This window comes from Pseudophryne corroboree, chromosome 9 (genome assembly GCF_028390025.1).
Source record: "Pseudophryne corroboree isolate aPseCor3 chromosome 9, aPseCor3.hap2, whole genome shotgun sequence".
Classification (NCBI taxonomy): Eukaryota; Metazoa; Chordata; class Amphibia; order Anura; family Myobatrachidae; genus Pseudophryne; species Pseudophryne corroboree.
Window position 1 is genome coordinate 120,196,561 of NC_086452.1, and position 24,274 is coordinate 120,220,834.

At 45.1% G+C, this 24,274-nt stretch overlaps 1 protein-coding gene across 1 annotated transcript; it reads right to left on the reverse strand.

The window, feature by feature from the left end:
• Positions 1-6,046: 6,046 nt before the first annotated feature.
• Positions 6,047-23,924, reverse strand: LOC134957709 (torsin-1A-interacting protein 1-like). Its single transcript, XM_063939806.1, has 6 exons — positions 23,714-23,924; positions 23,490-23,531; positions 15,551-15,581; positions 12,405-12,421; positions 9,231-9,293; positions 6,047-8,770 (listed from the first exon to the last, which is right to left on the reverse strand). The coding sequence occupies exons 1-6, from the start codon at positions 23,907-23,909 to the stop codon at positions 7,989-7,991; spliced, it is 1,131 nt and encodes a 376-aa protein (XP_063795876.1). The 5' UTR covers positions 23,910-23,924; the 3' UTR covers positions 6,047-7,988.
• Positions 23,925-24,274: the final 350 nt, after the last annotated feature.

The following is a 24,274-nucleotide window of genomic DNA, read 5'->3' on the forward strand; positions in this document are numbered from 1 at the left end:
CCTTGTGGATTGTGTATATGTCTCATCCTCGTCGACACTGGAGTCAGACTCCGTGTCGACATCTGTGTCTGCCATCTGAGGTAGCGGGCGTTTGTGAGCCCCTGATGGTCTTTGAGACGCCTGGGCAGGCACGGGCTGAGAAGCCGGCTGTCCCACAGCTGTTATGTCATCGAACCTTTTATGTAAGGAGTTGACACCGTCTGTTAATACCTTCCACATATCCATCCACTCTGGTGTCGACCCCGCAGGGGGTGACAACACATTTATCGGCACCTGCTCCGCCTCCACATAAGCCTCCTCATCAAACATGTCGACACAGCCGTACCGACACACCGCACACACACAGGGAATGCTCTGACTGAGGACAGGACCCCACAAAGTCCTTTGGGGAGACAGAGAGAGAGTATGCCAGCACACACCACAGCGCTATATAAACAGGGATTTATACTATTACAGAAAGTGATTTTCCCTATAGCAGCTATACAATACAGTTTTGCGCCTAAATTTAGTGCCCCCCCTCTCTTTTTTACCCTTTGAGCCTGGAAACTGCAGGGGAGAGCCTGGGGAGCTGTCTTCCAGCGGAGCTGTGAAGAGGAAATGGCGCCAGTGTGCTGAGGGAGATAGCCCCGCCCCTTTTTCGGCGGGCTTCTCCCGCTCTTTTATTAATATTATGGCAGGGGATTTTTACACATATATAGTTTATTAGACTATATTATGTGTTGTTTTGCCAATTTAAGGTACTCTAATTGCAGCCCAGGGCGCCCCCCCCCAGCGCCCTGCACCCATCAGTGACCGGAGTATGTGGTGTGCATAGGGAGCAATGGCGCACAGCTGCAGTGCTGTGCGCTACCTTAATGAAGACCGGAGTCTTCAGCCGCCGATTTCCAGGATGTTCTTCTTGCTTCTGGCTCTGCAAGGGGGGCGGCGGCGCGGCTCCGGACGACCGAGGCTGGGCCTGTGTTCGATCCCTCTGGAGCTAATGGTGTCCAGTAGCCTAGAAGCCCAAGCTAGCTGCAAGCAGGTAGGTTCGCTTCTCTCCCCTAAGTCCCTCGTAGCAGTGAGTCTGTTGCCAGCAGATCTCACTGAAAATGAAAAACCTAATAAATACTTTCTTTACTAGAGGCTCAGGAGAGCCCCTAGTGTGCAACCAGCTCGAGCCGGGCACAGATTCTAACTGAGGTCTGGAGGAGGGGCATAGAGGGAGGAGCCAGTGCACACCAGATAGTACCTAATCTTTCTTTTAGAGTGCCCAGTCTCCTGCGGAGCCCGTCTATTCCCCATGGTCCTTACGGAGTTCCCAGCATCCACTAGGACGTCAGAGAAACTTTATATCCACTTGCTGTAAGGGTTCAAAAAATGAAGACTGTAAGAAATCTAAAACCAGATTCAAGTCCCATGGCGCTGTAGGTGGAATGAATGGAGGCTGTACTCTGAGGACACCTTGTAGAAAAGTGTGTACCGACGGCAATAAAATCGTCTTTGAAAATAAATTTACAATGCAGATACCTGCACCTTTAGTGTAGATAAACGCAGTCCTCCATCTAACCCCGTCTGTAGAAATAACAAAAGACGGGATAAACTTCCGAGCTTCAAACCAACCTATATAGGCATGCCAAATTCTGTAATAATGAGCTGCCGTAACCGGCTTCCTAGCTCGCAACATGGTTGGTATCACCGATACTGGAATGCCCTCTCTTCTTAAGAGGGCGGTCAACAGCCACCCCGTCAAACGCAGCCGCGCTAAATCGGGGTAAAGGAACGGACCCTGTTGTAACAGGTCTGGACGTAGTGGGAGCGGCCAAGGATCGTCTGCGAGTAGTCCGCGGAGATCCGAGAACCAAGCTCTCCGAGGCCAATGAGGCGCCACTAGTATGACTGTGACAGACTCTCTTTTGATCCGTTTTAGCACCAGAGGGAGCAGCGGAAACGGTGGAAACAGATAAACGAGGCTGTACGACCACGCGACGGTGAGAGCATCCACCGCCACTGCCTTTGGATCTCTCGTTCTGGACACATACTGGAGCGTTTGGTGATTGTGGCGAGACGCCATCAGGTCCACCTGAGGGTAACCCCACCGCTGTACCAACATGTGAAACACTTCTGGATTTAATGCCCATTCTCCTGGATGAAAATCCCGACGGCTGAGATAATCCGCCTCCCAGTTGTCCACTCCCGGAATGAACACTGCCGACAATATCACCTGGTGGTATTCCGCCCAATTTAGGATTCGAGCTACTTCCCGCATTGCCATGCGGCTTCTCGTTCCTCCTTGTTTGTTGATGTATGCGACTGCCGTCGCATTGTCTGACTGCACCTGGACAGTCTGAGACCGAAGCATGTGCACTGCTTGTCGTAGTGCATTGTAAATTGCGCGGAGTTCCAGGACATTTATAGACAGCAATCTTTCGTGATCCGCCCAGAGACCCTGGAGCTGACAATTTTGAACTACAGCTCCCCAACCTCTGAAACTTGCGTCCGTCGTTAGAATTATCCAATTCCAGCCGCCGAACAGTTTCCCTGCGGTTAAATTGTGTTCCTTGAGCCACCAGAGCAGAGACACCCTTTCCCTTGGCGACAACCTCACCCTGTGGTGAATCTGCAGATGCGAGCCCGACCACTGTGCGAGCACATCCAGTTGAAATGGACGCGAGTGAAATCTTCCGAACTGAAGCGCTTCGAAAGCCGCCACCATTGTTCCTAAGAGGCGAATGCACAAATGTACCGAGACTGTGCGTGGCTTGAGCACTAATTGTACCAGATGGCGAATAATCTGTACTTTCTGTTGTGGTAGGTAAATTCTTTGATTGACCGTATCAAAAATCATACCTAGGAATTGAAGGCGTTGAGACGGAATTAGATGTGATTTCTTGAAGTTGACAATCCAACCGTGGTGAACCAGTACATTGTACGTTAGCAGTGCATGTTGGAGAAGTATCTGTTGAGACGGGGCTTTGATGAGCAGATCGTCCAAATATGGAACTATTGTCACTCCCAGGGATCTGAGATGAGCTATCATCACAGACATCACTTTGGTGAATACCCGAGGCGCTGACGATAGGCCAAACGGTAGAGCCTGAAACTGGTAATGGTTCTGGCGTATTGCAAACCGCAAGAACCTCTGATGAGGCTGCCAAATTGGAATGTGTAAGTACGCATCCTTGAGATCTAGCGCAATCATGAACTCCTTTGGCTCTAAACTTGCAATCACTGAGCGCAGAGATTCCATCTTGAATCTGTAGTAAGTTACGTACCGATTGAGACCCTTTAAGTTCAATATTGGCCTGACTGAGCCATCCGGCTTCGGTACCACAAACAGACTGGAATAATAACCCTGACCCTGTTGGTGTACAGGGACCGGAATCAAAACTGCTGAATCCAGTAGGGACTGAATGGCAATTTGCAGAACCGCCCTCTTGTCGTCCGACAGAGGCAATCCTGTCTTGAAAAACCGCAGTGGCGGAAGACAGTCGAACTCTATTTTGTAACCTTTTAACACTAAATTGCAGATCCACCCATCCGCGGATGACTGGAACCACGCCAAATGGAACGTCTGAAGGCGTGCTCCCACAATCGGAGAACCGAGATGGGCTGGTAGCCCGTCATGCCACTGGCTTGTCGGTAACCTTAGCGTCCTGACGACTTGTGTTGGTTTGTTGGAAACTACGTCCACGACCACGTCTACCAGGCGTGGCTGTTCCTCTGCCACGTCCACGAAAGGACTGCGGTCTAAAGGATTTGAACGAAGGTCCAGAGTACCTCCTTCTTGGTACCGGTGGAGGCAATGGTAAGAAAACCGACTTTCCACCCGTAGCCTCAGAAATACATGTGTCCAATTCAGGACCAAACAACTTCTTGCCATCGTAAGGTAACGCCTCTATACCTCGTTTGACCTCTGCCTCCGCTTGCCGAGAACGCAGCCAGAGTGCTCGTCGTGCCGTAACTAGCGACGATGAAATACGAGAAGTGAGCTGACAGACGTCAGTAGAAGCTGTACAGAGATACTCCGCAGCCTCACACATTTGATCAGCAAGAAGTATAAGGTGTTCGTCATGGAGGGCAGACTTAAGTTCTGTTATCCATACTATGAGCGCCTTAGTGACCCAGATACCAACCAAGCCAGGTCTCAGCAGCACTCCTGCTGCTACATACATGGACTTTAGCATAGTTTCTATTTTGCGATCTGAAGGGTCTTTAAGCGTAGTAGCCGCTGGCACTGGTATGGTTAATTTCTTCGTAAGCTTCGACACTGATGAATCAACTATAGGTGGATTCTCCCATGTACATTTCACAGAGTCTGGAAACGGGTAACTAGACTTAAATCTGCGAGGTATAGAAAACCGTTTATCTGGAATCTGTCGAGTTTCTACTAACATCTTATTAAGAGACTCCGACACAGGAAAACTTATTGGAGTTCTCTGTCGTTTAGTAAATACGACCTGATCATTTGTGAGAGGCTCCTCAGTTTCTGTAAACTTCAGAGACTGACGCACCGCTCTGATGAGATGATCAATTCCTGAGCTGTTAAAATCCTCACTATCTGACTCCACTTCGCCCTCCTCACCCTCATCTTGTGCCGTGAGGTCTGGCATGGAATCGTCAGAATGCAACATAGCAGAAACTGGTAAATCATAACACATATGAAATTTATCCCGTCTACCCAAAATGGATTTGGACCTTTCGCAAAGGCTGAGATCCCTCTGGTAGTTCTGGCGGTCTCACTCTAGACTCAGATCTTGCCGTTTCCCGCTCCTGTCGAGCGGCGGTCAATTCTGATTGCAACCCAGCCAGTACATTGGCTAGCATTTCCCATGTAGGGTCCGGGGAGGAAATTGTCTTTAAAACCGGAGCAGAATGTTTATTCGGAACCGAATCCACAAAACATACTGTACATGTGGTAGATCCATCCAGTAACACACTGCTACAGACTTTGCAATTATGCTTTTTAGTTTTTGCTGGTGCCTTACTCATTATGGCGACAGACAATACAATACACAAAAAACAGACACTTGCACGACTCAGTAAAATAGTACCAAGGTGTCTCTATATATATATCTGGCCAAGTGCAGTACACGTGGCCAGTACTATGAAATGTGATCCCAAATTCCCACTAACACCCCTGCGCCTCCGGTGGAGTAGAGATGTAGTACTGGAACGTTCTGGAATCACAACAGGAAGACACAGGAAGCATAGTTAGAAATGGTTGCCATGCTTACCCATATAAATCACAGTGCAGGTTAAAGTGACATTTATATGAAATCCTGTGTAATTAACCCTGCAGCCTAGCATACTGCTGTTGCTGCAGGTTTTCCCTCTCATGCCGCTGATTCTGTTACATAATCTATAATTCCCCCCCTCCCCCCTGCATGCTCCGTTGCGGATGCAGTGCGGGCGGGCAGCGCAGCGTGTGGGGCCGCCAGCGGTAGCCGGGTAGCGGGACGCGCAGGAACTGAGAGCGGGGAGCGCGTCTTGAAGCGATGTGAACAGCGGCCGTGCAGCGGTGGGGGCCGGAGCAGCGGCGGCGTCTGCAGAGGGATCCCGGCGTCAGTCAAACAATGTCCCCACACAGCGGGGCGGTAGCGGAAGCTGACCGCCCCGTTCAACATACCTTGACTCCTGCTGCTTGTGGTGAGGCTCCGACAGGGCTTCTCTGCAAGCGCCGGCCAGCCTGTGCAGGAGGATCTGTTTGGCTGTGAGGGTGCTCATTCAGTGAGGACCGACACGCCACAGCTGCTATTAGCAGCTTGCACTATCCCTGACCCTGCCTTTTGGAAGGGGGAAAGGGATGTGTATGAAAAAATAAAAAGTCACTTAAAACAAAAAATATTCAAAAAAATCGTGGACCCAGCCACATTGACCTGTTGCTACTTCGAGCACAGAAAAAACACTGAGGTACTCGTGGATATGGAGGGGTGGAGTGTTCTAAATTTAAATATTCAGTGCCCTGTTTCCTACGGAAGCCGTCCATATCCCAAGAGTACTCCAGTGACCCCTAGTGGATGAAAAAGAAAAAAGGTTATTGCAAACAAGAAAAAAATCTCAACCATAATTATATTGAAAAATTTGAAAAACATTTTATTTCCAGAAAAACAAAATAGTAAAATATACTTTATTTTCTAAAATAAGCAAAGGCTTTATTTAGTCATCTGTGTATTATTTAAGCACAATCTTTCACAAATAAGAGCAACACCAATCAGATATATACAAAATCAGTGCATTAAAAATATATACATTACCTTAGAAGTAAAAACAATTTTTTATGGGTATGGGTAAAACATGTGTTGTCAGTTACACTCAGCTGAGATGATATAGCTATGTAAGTGCAGCTATAGTTAAACCTCAAGTGACATCTTGACGTCTAAGCACTTTCTATGTGTAGAACGTAATTCATGGTAAAATTCAGTCTCTCTTCTACATGTTGTAATGCCACTTAGGGCCTAGAAATGGGTTCTCCTCTGAAGTCTCAAAATATTTTTAAGACTAAAAAGGTGAAGAAATAAGACAAAGTCCATACAGAACCAAAAAGTACTGTGACACTCACCCTACCAAAACCACAGGGGCCTGTGTTCCATCACATAGTTCGGGATACCCACCCAACAGACATCTCTACTTTCCACAGTCAATGGATGGTAAGAGTGGATGTATCTCATAAATGCTGGTAGGCGCACAAACCAGATGCCTTTTATATTGCTATTTGGGAGGATATGTTTCAGAATACACTTCTTTCTTGTTTTTAACAAAGATATGATATACACTTGCAGAGGTACATACACATTTAGCTGGATTGTATTGGAGCTGCAAAAAAATGGATCAGTGCAGGATGCGTGCTGACTGATTCCATGACACAGCTCTCAATGTTGCCTAATGGTTTTTCATATGGAAAATGGTCGGCATAGGTGGTTTCTACTTCACACTGGAGTGAACCCAAGCTAACAGTGCACCACTGCGAATACCCTTTGGCGATGCCAAGGTCACTGATATCTCCAAAAAAGAAATGCCGATTTCCACTGTGCTACATTAACCACGTGTTCTCTTAGGAGTCTAAGTGCAGAATGAGAAGGGAACCTTCAAACTTTTATTAGAGAAGACTTCTGAAAAGCTCTGAACGAGAAAATTCAAATGTACACATGTTGCAGTTTGATCTTCAAACTGGGGCATGCATTACAGTTTGTTTTACATCGCTTCAGAACTCCATTCACTGTCTACAGCACTATGTACCTATGACCATCTGTACGTGGATAAACCTGGATAACTGCAGGTTGTGTGCATTGCCAGTAGTTCGACATTAAAATGACTTTTTATGAAGCTCTCACCAATGGTCAGAAGAGCTACAGGCGCTTCTATTGAAAGCCTCCTATGCAAATCACAGAAGACATCGTAGTATCGAGTTCTAAATAGCAGTATTACTGTTGCAAGATTATGTATGTCTTATAATAGAAAGCCTATCTGCAAAATTGTCCATAATATTTACATTTCTATTACAATACCATTTAAAGGTCTTTATTTTTCAAATTGTTAAGTTTAATCATATTCCCTTATTAATGTGATTTCACCATCGCAGCAGAAGACAACCTATAGCTAAACTTTGGGAAAAACATGTTAATGTGAAGGGATTTGACTTGAGACACTTGCAGTTTTCAGACCTCACCGGTGTCTGACAATGGATATATACAATATCTTAAAGACTGTAATTTATGTAGAAAATAGTCTATTGCTCCTCAGCTTCTCCTCACAGGACATATAACAGTTGACTTGTTCTTAGAAATCTGAACTTCAGGAGATCTGGTTAGGCCAAGTCAGTCTTTTTATGCTTGTTGCCTTTAGAGGCTAGAGAGGACTCCATATGGACAATACATAATGAAGACAGGGTTAGCTGTTTCTATAGCTGGTCTCATTTAGGATCACCTGACTATACAAATTCATGACCATGTGACAGTGAAGCTGGCAAAATACTCAGAAGCCTCTTCATATAGAATACCAGAGACATCTCTTCATACTTTGGTTTCAGTTTCCTCACACTGCTTCCCAACGTCTTTTTCTGGAAACACAGGGAGCACCACATGGGAGATTCGGCTCCACACTCCACTCAGCTTATCTACATCCATCTCATTGTGGGACTTCTTGGTATCTGAGACAATGAATGTTTTGCCAAAGAAATCTCTTACTTTCTCCTCCAGATCACTAAGTAGAATATCTGTTGTAAGGGTTGAGTCGTCCAAGAGCACTGTAAGCACCAGTGCCACGTTTTTAAAATTAGCATTCTCGTGGTCACAATATTTGTAAAGAATAAGCAGCGAACCAGGCGGCAGTAATTCTAAACGGTGCAGCACTGCTGCTCTGGCTGTGCCTTGGAAACCTTCACTCAGTTTATCGTCGATTTCTTCCTTGACGTCTTCACTGTCCTCAGATTTCCTGTCTGGTCCAGAGATTACCGTGTAGTTACTGTTCAGGGAGGAAGCATATGTCTTGGCTAGCTTGTTGCCTACACAATGGAGAGTTTGTTCTGCATCCTGAGCAGCGGTTAGTAAAATGATAGCAGGTTGCTTGTTGTCTTTGTTAAGGAGGTGCAGCTCTAGAATGCGTTGACTTCTGCTCCACAGTGCCTGTGACTGACTGGGAAAATTAATTTGCAGCTTTCTAAACCCATCATAGAATTTTTTCATGACTTGGACTTCATCCACTTTGTGTGCGTCTTGCTTCTTCAGGATTAAAGGTCTCAGGGCAAAAGCAGCAAGTACTCCTAACACTACTAATAAAAGTATCAGGTATTTACCTTGAGGAAAAACAGAGAAATTGTAAATATATACATCCACCAAAATCCAGAAAGTCTGACAAAACTACAATGAATGGCATTCAGTCCCCCAGCAATGAAACCACCATGCGCCCCTGGATTGCAGTACATAGTGCATTACCAATGGTTCTCAAAAGACTTTTCTTTTGCCCACAAATTACTATGAAACCTCCATACACTAAGATGGATAACATGCTATCAGTAAAGCTGCCTAGTGGGCTGTTGGGAAGACCAGGGCAGACTGTATTTTGAATATTGTTAATTTGTAAAGGATTTATGTCATTTTTCTCAGTGGGTCTTTGGCACTAGAGATAAGATTACGGACTAGGCCAGAAAAAAGGTTTGGGAACCACTGTTCTATAATCCATCTATAAAACCACATCTAGCTGTAACAGAAACGTAGCCCCCTTTGTGGGAATACTGCAGTTTGTAATAAACATACCTATGTCGTTAGTCCAATCCAGTGGAGCAAAGCCAGTATTATTTGGAGTCACTTTTCTTTCTTCTGTACAAGGAAACGGACAATTTTATTGCAAGGGTAGTTGTCACAAATCATCATCAGACAGAATTTTTTTTTTTTTACATTTTACTAATGAAAAACACGGCTTATCCTGCAATTACTGGTTAATATAACAGTAAAAACACTTGTGAACCAATAAAACATATGTACCAACACTGAATCAACAACCTAAAACTAACACACTACTTCAAAAAACACTTGTATAAATAAAGCACAAAATAAAAAATTAAGAATGCAATTCTGACTTGAAGGGCTCTTGCAATGCGTTTCCCGATGTAACAGACTGCTTCATCAGGCAATGTAAGCAGTGTTGCTACATATATTGTCTTGGTTCACAAATGTTTTATACATTTTTGTTCATTATTATACATTATTACTAGAAGATTTATTATTGATAAAAATGATTCATATTTATGAGAATGAACAGTGTAACACTCTACCTGTTGTAACCTGTTTGCATTATAACTATATTGGGAGGGAAAGATTGAACACCGCCGATACTGTATAAAGTGACATTACATTCTTAATAAAATATTATTTTACTGGTATCTGGACTATAGATCTACACTAAAATGGTCTACCACTAATGGTAGACATGCATGAGGTGAACAGGGTCAAAAGGTCCACAAGTAAAAGTAGACAGTTCAAAAGGTCAACAGGGTCAAAAGGTTGACACGACAATGGTCAACACACATATGGTAGACACAAGTTTTTTAAACTTTTTCATACTTTACCATCCATGTTGACTAAGATTGGGAATAGTAACCTGTGCCAAGCGCAAGCAAAGCAAGCAGGGGACGAGGTACACTAATTGGGCTTCTTTGTGGCTGTGAAATAAGACAACCCCCCCCCCCCAAAATAAAAAAATAAAAAAATGAAAAATGTGTCGACCTTGTGACCCTGTTGACCTTTCCTACTGTCTACCTATTCTATATCGACCTTTTGACCCTGTCGACCTAATGCATGCCTACCATTAGTGGTAGACCTTTTTAAGAGTAGATCTAATAATCCGCACCCTATTTTACTATTGAATGCTTTCTCTATTATCTGATCTAATTAAAATTCGTAATTAGTGTATCCCTTATTTTAAATATTGTTTATTAGAATTACCCTGAAATTACAGGGATCAATTATTTAGGGTTTGCGTGTTTTTCTGCGTTTATCATACATCTTTCATATCATTTTTGGTGAGACCCTTGCCCAATGCTGGAGAAAAACTATCTATGTTGCTGCAGGACACATACCCCGTTTAACACATTTTGGTACTCGCCCTAGGAAGTGCCAGCTAGAAACACTACTTAGGTCATTATTTCTTGAGCATTAATAAAGCCATAATCCATTCAATTAAATACTGAACTATTGGAATTGGTCTTGAAACATAATTATTTATTCTTTGATTCAAAATATTTTTTACAACTGTCTGGGATTGTAATGGGCACGAAATGTAGAAGAAAGACATTTTCATGACCAACTTTATATCTATTGCTTGGATTTACAGATGATATCTGGGGGGGGGGGGGGGGGAAGAGTAGTAAATATACACAAGCAATTTATCTTTACACTGAATATGAACTAAATGCCTAATACCAACTACTAAATAGCTTTAAAAAAAAAATTAATTATCTGTAAAGAGTTAAAAAGACACATCACATAATCCTCATCTAAACAAATGGCTAGTAACAGCGCTCTTTGTGCAGTCAGCTCCCACCCAAGAGCTCTTACACAAGCTGTCCTCATGAGCCAAGTTCTTAGTGAAGGAGAACTGCTCCAATGATGACACTTAAGTAGATATAGCAGAAGGAAGTCTATTTGTTCTCCATGCTCTGCCTCCCAAAACAACAAAAATCATATATATTACTCTATATAGTGCACAGTGAAACACCTTATCACTTTAAGTAAACACTGGCACATACTTAAACAGAGTATTTCAATGAGAGAGCCTGTGCAGTCTTTTCAGGTTTCTACTCAGAGGAAGGATTTTAGTATTGGAAAATATACCAATTGTAATAGATTCAGAGACGAACTACTGGTGGAGCAGCTGAAGCAGCTCACTGGGGCCCGCTGCACTTAAAGGGCCCTCTGCCAGCATTAGCAGTACTAATAAAGAGTCTGAGTAACTCATTACAGTATGCCGGCTGGCCACAGCGGGCTGTAACATAGTTGGAGGCGGTCCGGCCAGAAGACTGCAAGCGTATTTAATCGCTGCTGCACCAGGCTCCTCTGCAAGTGATCGTGGTGGCTGTCCCCTCCTCCAGAACAAGCTACATGTGTGCTGCAGCATTCCCGCCCCCTGAGGTCCCTACCTTCTGCGGGGAAAAACCTCTCATTTAGATATACCAGCAAGATTTACCTTGTTATATTACCACGTGAGGGTCCATTGGAACCTTGTGGTTTACTGAATGTCCCCCATTGAAACTGTGGGGTACATTTACTAAGATGGGAGTTCAATTTAAGATGGGATGTTGTCCATGGCAACCAATCAGATTCTACTTCTCATTTATCTAGCACCTTCTAGAACAGAGGTTCTCAAACTCGGTCCTCGGGAGCCCACACAGTGCATGTTTTGCAGGTAACCCAGCAGGTGCACAGGTGTATTAATTACTCACTGACACATTTTAAAAGGTCCACAGGTGGAGCTAATTATTTCACTTGCGATTCTGTGAGGAGACCTGCAAAACATGCACTGTGTGGGCCCCCGAGGACCGAGTTTGAGAACCTCTGTTCTAGAAGATAATACCTGGAATCTGATTGGTTGCTATTGGCAACATCCCATCTTAAATAGAACTCCCATCTTAGTAAATTTACCCCTATGTCTTATATACTACATGATTTATAACTTTAGAGAGCCAATTAAATGTGAATGTTCTGTGTGCTTAATATAAGGAGCTGAAGGCAGACCATGACTGGTTGGGAGTTAATTAAGACTGCATAGGGGCATCACTAAGAAAAACTGCACCTGCCTAAATTATAGATAGCTTGGGATGCTATGCCTGAGAATAAGCAGCAAATGGAAAAGGGTGACGGAAAGTCCCATGCAGCGAACATAGATAGAAGGACAGGGTAGTAGAAAAGAAATAGAAGTGAAGAAATACTTGCCGGTGGCCAGAGAACTCCTGAAAAGGAAAAGTGATAGGAGTCAGTTTACTGTTGTAAGACCACACCAAAGTTGGCTGTGACTAAAATAACCACCAACAAAGACTAAGCACGTGTACGGTATTCAATACAATGTTCTACACAAGTCATAAACACCAGCTATAAAAGTAGCCCCTACTTACAGTACATTATTTTTTGCAGTCACAGTCCATATTTTGTTTTAACAATGGAAGATTGAAGGCATCACTATTAGCATGGATTGTTGCTCCAGGGATAGAGCACCAGCGACAGATAGAAGTTCTGGCAGGTGCATCTGCTTCTAACGCTAACAATATAGCAATTACTGTCACAGGTCTACTATTACCATACCTCCCAACATGACCCTCTCCAGGAGGGACAGAATGCTCTTAATATATGATTGCCGTCACCTGTGCTGAAACACCTTTCTTGTCCATTAACCTGTTCAACACAGGTGCCGGCAATTATACATTAAGAGGGAAGTCCAGAAGCAGAGCATTGTGTCCCTCCTGGAGAGGGTCATGTTGGGAGGTATACTATTACACTCGTCGATGACTGTGGCTTAACACTGCAGAGTTTATGTAAGAGCCTGCAGAAATTCGGGCACGTCTGCCTGCATTTTTAAAGCAGCAATAATTTAAAAGGAAAAACCAGGTTTGTTTTGCTTTTTAAATTGATTGCAGTTTTAAAAATACGGGCAGACTCGCTAGAATTTCCACAGAGCGTGCAGCTCGCACACTATTACATAAGCCCCTGAAATTCATCATCAACCTGATGATGTAGAATGGCATCAAGTATACTGCCACATTATGATACGTATAAAGTGTATCTTAATGCGCTTTAAACGCATCTTCTTGCGGACACATAATTTTGTATTAGCACGTATTATAACATATGTGCAATAATAAACACGTACAAGCATTTTTTTGCTCCACATGTTTTGCTCATGCGCATTGGACGCAAATGCATCTACCTTTAACCATTTATGATCCCATGTCCATTTAAATGGACATTATTAAAATATTTATTGCGTAGTCTGCATTTTGATGGCAATTGCATTCAAATACCAATGTCCATTTAATTGTATGAAAATACTATGAAAATTTACAGGCAGATGGCAGAACCAACAGCACTATTAGAATCTAGTTCAGGTTTTGGCTGAATCTGTTGTAAGCCACAGCTGGGCTAATTATTACCACTTGTCTGCTACTTTTAAAAATATGTTTGCGCGGTAGGTCAATGCTTCTGACAGGAACCAGTCGCCCAGATGATAGGACTGTGGATGTGGGGTTACATTAGAAGCCATCTGGATTGTTATACCAACTTGTTTGAAGCCTGTGAACTAGGGGGGGTCATTCCGAGTTGTTCGCTCGCTAGCAGATTTTAGCAGCATTGCACACGCTAGGCCGCCGCCCTCTGGGAGTGTATCTTAGCTTAGCAGAATTGCGATCGAAAGATTAGCAGAATTGTGAATAAAAATTTCTTAGCAGTTTCTGAGTAGCTCGAGACTTACTCCTACATTGCGATCAGCTCAGCCCGTTTCGTTCCTGGTTTGACGTCACAAACACGCCCTGAGTTCGGCCAGCCACTCCCCCGTTTCTCCAGCCACTCCTGCGTTTTATCCTGGCACGCCTGCGTTTTTCCGCACACTCCCAGAAAACGGTCAGTTTCCGCCCCAGAAACACCCACTTCCTGTCAATCACACTCCGATCACTTCAACGATGAAAATTCTTCGTTCGGACATGAGTAAATCTACTAAGTTTTGTGCTAAAATACTTAGCGCATGCGCACTGCGTACCATGCGCATTTTTGCCTTAATCGCTCCGTTGCGAAAATCGGCAACGAACGAACAACTCAGAATGACCCCCTATCTGCTGCTGCCTTGTACTGTCGTTATGCTGTCTACCTGCTGAAGAAATAAAGAAACTACAGGTTGAGTATCCCTTATCCAAAATGCTCGGGACCAGAGGAATTTTGGATATTGGATTTTTCCGTATTTTGGAATAATTGCATACCATAATGAGATATTATGATGATGGGACCTAAATCTAAGCACAGAATGCATTTATGTCACATATAAACCTTATACACACAGCCTGAATGTAATTTTAACCAATATTTTTTATAACTTTGTGCATTAAACAAAGTGTGTGTACATTCACACAATTCATTTATGTTTCATATACACCTTATACACACAGCCTGTAGGTCATTTAATACAATATTTTGAATAACTTTGAGTATTAAACAAAGTTTATGTACATTGAGCCATCAAAAAACAAAGGTTTCACTATCTCAGTCTCACTTAAAAAAGTCCGTATTTCGGAATATTCCGTATTTCGGAATATTTGGATATGGGATACTCAACCTGTACTTGTAATTTATCCACAGTACGTGATCCTTTTCACACAAAGGCCCTCATTCCGAGTTGTTCGCTCGTTGCCGATTTTCTCTATATTGCGATTAGTTGCTTACTGCGCATGCGCAATGTTCGCAGAGCGCATGCGGTTAGTTATTTTACTCAAAAGTTAGGTATTTTACTCACGGCATTACGAGGATTTTTCTTCGTTCTGGTGATCGGAGTGTGATTGACAGGAAGTGGGTGTTTCTGGGCGGAAACTGGCCGTTTTATGGGTGTGTGTGAAAAAGCGCTGCCGTTTCTGGGAAAAACGCGGGAGTGGCTGGAGAAACGGGGGAGTGTCTGGGCGAACGCTGGGTGTGTTTGTGACGTCAAACCAGGAACGAAACTGACTGAACTGATCGCAATGGCAGAGTAAGTCTCGAGCTACTCAGAAACTGCTAAGAAATTTCTATTCGCAATTTTGCGAATCTTTCGTTCGCAATTCTGCTAAGCTAAGATACACTCCCAGAGGGCGGCGGCTTAGCGTGTGCAATGCTGCTAAAAGCAGCTAGCGAGCGAACAACTCGGAATGAGGGCCAATGTTTTGGTGTACGGGCTACATTACTAGCAAAATGTTGTCTCTTAGGGTGGACATTGGATCTAAATAACCAAACCATATTTTTTGGGTTACTTAGGGCCTCATTCGTCTATGTTACCAGTGTCACCACTGGGATATACTGGAAAGGAGCTTATATATATTTTACAGGTAAACAAAATGATTAAATGTTACCTTATGATGCTTGTCTTGGACCTAACACCACCTGAAGCAAAAGAGAATGACATAAGGTTATACATATACAAGTACAAAAACTGCTCATGCCACACATCTACAATGCTTCCTTTATAATCTATATACCATTGCTATGTAGAGGGTTATATATCAAAACAAACATTTTAATTAGGTTTACTTTCTATAGTAATAATGGCTAAATTACAATATATTAGTTAAGAAACTAGTTTAAAAAAATACCCTTCTCCAGAATTATACTCATATATCCAAGTAATCTGTCTTTCTTTAAAGATGTTCATTTCTTTCTCTTATTTATTTGAATACTCGCTGGTGCATTGCACAGTACTACACGTGTCTGCCCAGCATTACTTGCATGTAACCACCCTGCATTATGCCTGCATTTGCTTTGGGAACATGCGCACACATGCGCATATCAAGCACTTACGACGGTTAATAAATCATTATACGGATTAGTGGTCTAATCACGATGAAAACCTTGTCCACTCTGCAAGCATTGTCCAGGACTGTATATCATCTATATTTCAGGACTTAGTTGATTAGATGCCATGGATTAGAACACTGTTTTCTAGTCAATTATTATTTAGGCATTCAAAGGACTGGAATACAGCGAGCAGAGGCTCCCAGCAATTCGTATTCACACATTACTCTGGAAACTTACACAAGTGTAAGTATAGTATCCCGGTGGTCAGAATGCTGGCGGTCATGTGACCGACGGCAGAATCCTGGCACCACTCAGAATCCCAGTGCCGGAACACCGACATCTCGAAGGTAAGTATCTGGGTGACGGTTAGGGCCCGGGGCGGGGGATGGGGGTTAGGCACTAGAGGGAAGGGGGTTAGGGCTAGCCGCCATCCCCCAATATTTAGCCCTGGCCGCCACCCCAGGCGGGTTAAGGTCAGGGTAGGGGTAAAATAATTTCCCCATCCCCTGTCGGCATTCTAATTGTTAGGCTGCTGGTTTCGGTCATGTGACCACCAGCATCATGTATCACACCACCTTTTAACAGAGGTATCACTGATGAAGTCACTAGAGCTTACCATAGATTTACAAAGTACAGTAAATGATCTAAAACCAGGAGGTACTGATTACGGCCGATGAGAGCCAGTCCCACTACAGGATTTGGGCTTCAGTGAAGCAGCGCACAAAATGCACAGTACGTAGTACCATTTTTTTTTTATTTTTTTTTTAATCAAGTAAATTTTTTATTGAAAATTTTTTCATTTAGTTACATAAGTGTGGTAAAAGAGAGAAAAGCAGTAAAGAAAAGAAAAGGAAGAAGGCAACAGTTCAAAGCATACAATTTACAATATAATGCATTGTGCTGATCAGTAGGTATTACATTGATTTACATTGTAAATTAAAACATAAGGCTTGTGGTGCTTGAAATGAGAGGGTTGTGCTCGGAGCGCTCGGACCGGTCATTAAGACATTGTCGTCGCTACTTGTTTAGTATACGTGAGTAAAGGGGAGGTCACAATTACAAGTATTAGGGTTGTGTGTGTCCACAGTATCTGCCTATCTCCGGGCTACGTCAATTCCGCACTCGGCCGCACCAAAGTCCATCTATCCCACTTACGGTGAAACTTGGACACAGAGTTGCGGGATAAGTACATTAGCCTTTCATGCCCTATGACCAAGGTTACCAGGGCTCTCCACTCCGATACTCTGGGAGGGGTCTCTGCAAACCAGGAGCGTGCAATGATGACCTTGGCAAGCGTGATCAGACACAGGACATACTGATATGTGAGCAATGAATGGGTTTCTTCCAGGTCCACCCCGAAGAGGCAGGTTCTGGGATTAATTTGGGGAAGAGATGGGTCAGTAGTTAATATGTCAGACCAAACCCAAGTCCAAAATTCATAGACTTTCGGACAATTCCATAACAGATGCCAAAAACCAGCATCTGCCATCCGACATTTGGGGCATAAAGTGTCAGGTCTTAAACCAGCTCGTTGGAGAAGTAGAGGGGTTCGATAAACCCTGTGTAGGATAAAGAGATGCACCTGTTGATATCTAATGCAAGGAGTGGTAGACCTGGCGGAGCCCAGTATTTGTAGCCATTGTTCGTCTGACAGGGGGCCTATATCATCTTCCCAGCTCAGCCTAAGCGGATCTAAAGAGGCAGGTAGGGTTCTATTGTTTAGTGAGGCATATATTGTTGAAATTTTACCTGTGGAGGGTAAGCGTTGCAGCATAAGTTTAACTGGAGAAGGGGAGATGGAAGGGGCCGTTTTGAACTGGGTCTGTATGGCGTGTCTTAGTTGGAAGTATCTAAATAGGGCTGTGTTTGGGAGCTCGAATTCAGCCTGCAGTTGCGCAAATGATTTAAGATAACCATCCATATATAATTGCCCTAGGGAGGTCACCCCACTTTTTATCCAAATATTGTCTGTTGACAGCTTCTGAAGTTCCATATACGAACTATTAAACCATAAGGGTGAATCTGTTTCTAGGTCGGCCCAGTCATAGAGGTTGTGTACTTGTTTCCAGACCAACAGAGCCTGTCGCAGGATAGGAGGAAGACCCGTCACTGACATTCCCGAAAGCAAGAAAAGGAAGGGGGTGAAGGGGGGTCCAACCCAGTCTGTCAAATATCCCTGTAGGGTCGAGCCACCCACTCCTGTGATCCAGCCGGAGAGGTGCACCAGCTGTGCTGCCAGATAATACAGCCTGAGATTAGGCAGGCTCGCCCCCCCAGTGAGTTTGGTCCTACAAAGTTTTTTTATAGCTATCCTCGCCGGTTTATGACCCCAGATAAAGGAAGATATGAGACTGTCAATGTTAGCAAATATTTTTTTAGGGAGGTAGATGGGGGAGTGTTGCAGGACATATAGGTACTTAGGCTGGATGGACATCTTAAAGAGATTGATGCGTCCCAATACTGTCAGTGGTAGTGCCTTCCATGTGTGGATCTTACTTTTAAAAAGGGCTGTGATAGGGTCTATGTTCCACTTGGCATATTCTGATGCTGGCCCCGTGACCCAAACACCCAAGTATTTAAATTTCAGAGTCCATTGCAGTGAGTGTGACGTGCATATCCCCTCCGGGATATGTCCTGAAATGGGAAAAATAAAGGATTTGTCCCAGTTTATACATAAGCCAGAGTATTCCCCAAATTCATTAATTGTGTGAAGCATAGCCCGGAGTGAGGCATCTGGGTCCTTAAGGAACAGCAACATATCGTCGGCATACAGTGAAATCTTATCCACCGTGGAGCCGGCTGCCAGTCCCTGAATATTCGGGTTGTCCCTTATCATACAAGCCAGTGGTTCTATAGCCAATGCAAACAGGGCCGGGGACAACGGGCAACCCTGTCGTGTGCCCCTGGCCAAAGAGAATGAGGACGAGGTATACCCATTAACAGAGACACGGGCTGCTGGAGAGGAGTACAGTAATCGAACCCACCCGATGAACACAGGGCCCAGGCCAAACCCGTGTAATACCTGCCAAAGGTAGGACCACTCAACCGAGTAGAAGGCCTTGGCGGCGTCGAGAGACACCACCACTGCCCCCGAACCCAGCAAGCCATCCCCCTGCAGGTGATAGAACAGCTTCCGTAGGTTTTGCATAGTGGACCTTCCCGGCATGAAGCCCGTCTGGTCCTGATGTATAATAGACCCGATGACCGCGTTCAGACGGATGGCAAGCATCTTTGCAAGAATTTTAACATCTGTGGACAGTAGTGAAATAGGGCGGTAGGAATCGGGAGCCTTGGGATCCTTCCCCGGTTTGGGCAGCACTATAATAGTGGCTTCAGACATGGACGGGGGAAGTTCACCAATTTCAAACAAGGTATTAAATAAATCTAATAAATAAGGACTGAAGTGGGAGTTAAATTTTTTATATATCTCCACTGGGAGGCCATCCCCACCAGGTGCCTTGGAAGAAGGGAGTGACGACACAGCGCACTCCACCTCCTCCAGGGTGAAAGGAGCCTCAAGTGCTTCAAGCGCCTCCCGCGATAAATTGGGCAAATTCACCCGCGAGAGGTAGGAGTGCAGTTGCTCGTCGGTGTGGGAGACTCCTGACGAGTATAGTTTGGAATAAAAATGTTTAAATACCCCTGCTATGTCTTTCCCCGAGTAGCAGAGACTGCCATCCCCATCGGCAATACACTGAACAGTGCGAGAATGGGTTTCATCCCTGGCCAGGAAAGCCAGGCAACTGCCCCCCAGTTCTGCCTGAAAGTACTGCCTGTGACTGGAGAACAGCAGCCTACGCTTGGATTTATCAAAGAGGTAATCGGCCCACTCTCCCTGTGCGTGCAGCCACGCCTCCCGATCTGACCGGGAATGTGATTCTATGTATACAGATTCCAAATCACGGCAGGCCTGTTCGAGTCTCGCTTCCTCCCTCCTGTTAAACGACTTGATGCCGGCTATTCTTTTAATAAAGGTACCTCTAATATATGCTTTGTATGCATCATGTCGGACAGTGGGGGAGGAGTCTGGGGGGTTGCAATCAAGGAAGACTTTCCAGTCCGAGAGAAGGTCGGAGCCCTCTCCCATTAAATTCAACCAAAATGGGTGCAGTTTCCACTGACTGCTGCCCCTATCGTGCGTCATAGACAGCTTTAGTAAAACCGGTGAGTAGTCCGATATACCCCTGGACAAATATGTTAGTTCAGAAATTCTAGGCGATAATGTCGGGGAAATAAGGCACAAGTCTATCCGTGACAGTGTGTTATGGGTAGCGGAGTGACAGGAATAGTGCGCTATAGTAGGGTTTCGCACTCTCCAGATATCCATCCAGCCAAGCTCAGCAACAATTCTTGCAAAAGGGGTCGGGGCAGGGGGGAGGGAGGTGGAGTCGCGAGACTCCCGCCAGCGGTCTATAGACAAGTCCATGACGTTGTTGAAGTCACCCACACTAATAACCGGTGTGTCAGGGGATTGGGCTATAAAGTCAGCTGCCTTACGTAGAACTTCACTGTTATAGGGGGGGGGAATGTATATAGCCATGATATGATACAGTGCATGATGTATGACAGCACGTAAAAACACATAACGACCCTGAGGGTCAATGCTGCTATGCTCCAGGTGAAAGTTTACCGATTTTTTAACCAATATCGATACCCCTCTGGCGCTGGAGGAGAACGTGGAGTGGTAGGCCCACCCAACCCACGGTCTTTTAATGGCCATGACTTTACTACCATACAGATGAGTCTCAGAGAGGCATGCTATGTCAACTCTGTACTTTTGAAGTTGTTTCAGGACAAGTGAGCGTTTAATTTTATCATTTAAACCACGGACATTCCATCCCATCAGTTTAATCGTGTCCCTCCCCGTGGCGTCTGTATTAGATCCCATATCGTAGAGCGCTGTGAATGGGCACAAGGAGATAAGTCGTGGGAGACGGAAGGAGTATAGTGTGTGAGGTAGGGTACCCAGTGAATCGTATCATAATAAAACCATACTCCCTAACTTGGAAAACCCGATTAGGACTGAAAGGCCGAGGCCGAGCATACTCCAAATGTGACATCTGAAATACCATACATTTCCATAGCGTTAGAGCACCATGATCAGTTGCAGAAAGAAAAAAAAGGGAGGAAAGAATAAAGAAAAGGAAAGTAACAACAACAATAAAACATCCCATCCCGCACCCACCCTGTATGACCAATAAGCAACCTAGTGTCATACCTATACCCTAACAAAACTAAATTAAACTAGCTGGGTACAGAACAAACCAGCTGGGAGAACAGAACTGTGGGACTAGATCCCTAAGCTATCTACAGCAGGGAACTCCCGCACATAGAGCTTAGCAGGTGTAGTGGCCCGATGCTAAAAAAAGGAAAAACCCCAGAGAAGTAAGTGACATGCATCAGCCCATAGGGGTAGAGACAATAGAAACCATACGGTTTACGCTATAATAGTTACCCACGCCAACTACATATGACCAATACGAGTTCATTCAGGAGCTGGAGGCCTGTGTTCCAGCCAGGATTCCACATCTTTCGGGTTTGAGAAAAAGTGCGTGGCGTCGTTGTATATAACCCTCAGACGAGCCGGAAACAACATCGAGTATTGGATATTCCGATCCCGGAGTTTGCGTTTGACAAGAGAGAATTGGGCACGGGATTTCTGGACTTCAATGGCAAAGTCTGGGAAAATTGAGATCGTGTGGTTGTCGAACATCAGCGGGCCCTGGAGACGAGCCAGACGAAGTATAGTGTCTCTGTCTTTAAAGTGAAGAAGACGAGCAATGAACGTTCGAGCAGGAGCGCCTGGTGGAGGAGGACGAGACGGAAGACGATGTGCTCGTTCTACCGCAAATTGTGGGCTGAAGGCTTCACGTGTAAACATCTTAATCAGCCAGTCTTCAAAGAATTTCTCCGGGGCTGTTCCCTCTGCCCTCTCAGGTAGCCCAACCAGGCGGACATTGTTCCGGCGGAGTCTGCCTTCTATATCGGATAGCTTAGCGTGAGCCGATGATAGTTGTGTAGAAAGATCGTCCATCTTAGTTTTAAGTGGATAGGTGGTGTCCTCCAGGTCCGAAATGCGGTGCTCAGTCTCACTCACTCTTTCACGAATCTTTTGGAGATCCTGACGGAGTAGAGAAACATCTATCTGGACACGTTCAATTTTATCAGAGACTCGTTGCTCTGAGGCAGCAATAGCCTGTATTATTTGCTGCGTGGAGTGCGTCGAGTCGTTTAAGGCTGGGTCCTCGCCTTCAGAGCGCGGAGATTGAGGGTTACGAGCCGCGTTGGAAGTGGATTGGGAAGAGGAGGATTCCCTCGCATATTTTTGTAATTTCGCGGCTGCACCTGTCTTCCCCATTGTAATGTCCAGTATATTGCACAGGAGGCTTGTAGAGTAGGATTACAAGTGTGGAGGAATATGGAGATTGAGCCGTAGCAGCGCACTCCCAAGTGGCCCAGACACAGGATCAATGTGATGATCACAGCTTTCACGTGTAGCGGGTAGGGGGGTCAGGGAGGTCGGTGTTTTATATAGAGATGTCAGCACGTTGTATTTAGGCAGAGGTATAGAGGCGTAAGCGTGTGCAAATTGGGGTGTAGTGCCCTGTATTACTCCCAGCATGCGCACCATTCAGGCAAGGAATTAGTGCAGGAATGGGCAGGTAGATATATGCATAGAAATGTGGATGTCGGAGTGGTATATCCTATCTAGCTTCCAGAGGGGAGTATTGTCCAGGTAGGAGAATATTGCAGGGAGCACTGCAGGGAAGGTGTACCTGCCGTGAGCCACAGGAGCTGATGATCTGCCGCTTAGCCTGTAGTGTTCTCCTGCGGTGGCTTGTGGAGTGCAGGCCGCGCCGTGTCTCCCCGCAGCGGTGAAGAAGGCCTCTCTCCAAGGTGCAGCACGTGGGACGCAGCCCGGAGTCAGCGTCGGCCCCGGAGAGCGCCGACCGGAAGCGCCGCGGATTCCCTGTGTCAGGAGAGCGAATAGCGGAGGGACAGCCGTAGGACGTCCAGGCACCGTGGCGGCAAACAGGAGGTACGCGGCCGGGGAGCGGAGGGCAGAGTGTCAGGCAGGTGTCTCGCCCCACGCTGGCAAGATGGCCGCCGCAAGCAGCTCTGAGACAGCACCCGCAGTATCTTCCGTCAAACGGCTGTTATATTGGTCCGAGGGGACCGGCAGGTAGTTCCAGCGATGCACCAGCAGTTAGGGCTGAAGTAGAGTCACTTTTTATGTAGATAGCATCGGGCTAAAACGGATTAATGTAGGAGTTTGTGCGGGAGCTTAAAAGCTATGCTCCTACTCCATGCTGTGCCAAGCCACGCCACGTAGTACCATTTATTATACAGATCGCAACACTGCTATATCACTGAGTGCATAGTTTAGAGCTTTCCCCATTATCAGTTTTATGTACGCAAATTTTAACTGACACACTGTAATGTCAGAGCGCAGGGTATGTTGCCCTTATCTACCATATAAAGGACTACTAGACGTACCTCTTTGCTGTTGGTGGTAGGGTATCTTTTTTTCATCTTCACCTGTGAGATCAAGAACAATTAAGTAACATTACAAAAGAAAAATATGGTATAGAAGGGATATTGTATTTTAGGTTTTAGTCTTATATACAGGGCAAATAGACTGTGTAGAGTATTGTTCTAAAGTTATGTGTACTACAACACAAAATGGTTTTGGACCATGTTGATTCATGTAAAAAACATACCATCAGAAAAACTGGTTTGAGCGCTCGTCTCGAAATTCAATGATGAATTTACAGGGTCTGCAAGTAGATGGATGTAAATAACAAACAACCAGTTTACAGAAACAAAACAGGAAGAAACACACAAGTTATGCCATATGCACTTTCTGCAAAGTAAAAGGAATAGTACATGGTTAGGACCCACACATGAGCAACCCATGTTGACAGAACAGATTCTCCTGAGCTGCAGGACACATGCCTCATTCAAAAGATTTTCATTCTTAAGGTGGGTACACACTAATAGATATATCTGCAGATCAATTGATCTGCTGATATATCTATGGACGGATCGAGCAGTGTGTTCAGCATACACACTGCCCGATCCGTCGGGGACTGACGTCATGAACTGGGCGGGTGTGTACACACGCCCGCCCAGTTCAGCTGTCAATCACCGCCGGCCACCGCAGCATGTGTACGGGCAGTCGGCCGACCGCCCCGTACACACACAGCGACGCGCCAATATATCGGTAGATATATTGGCCGTCGGCTGTGCTGCGCGGCCGACGCGATACGTCTGTGAACGAC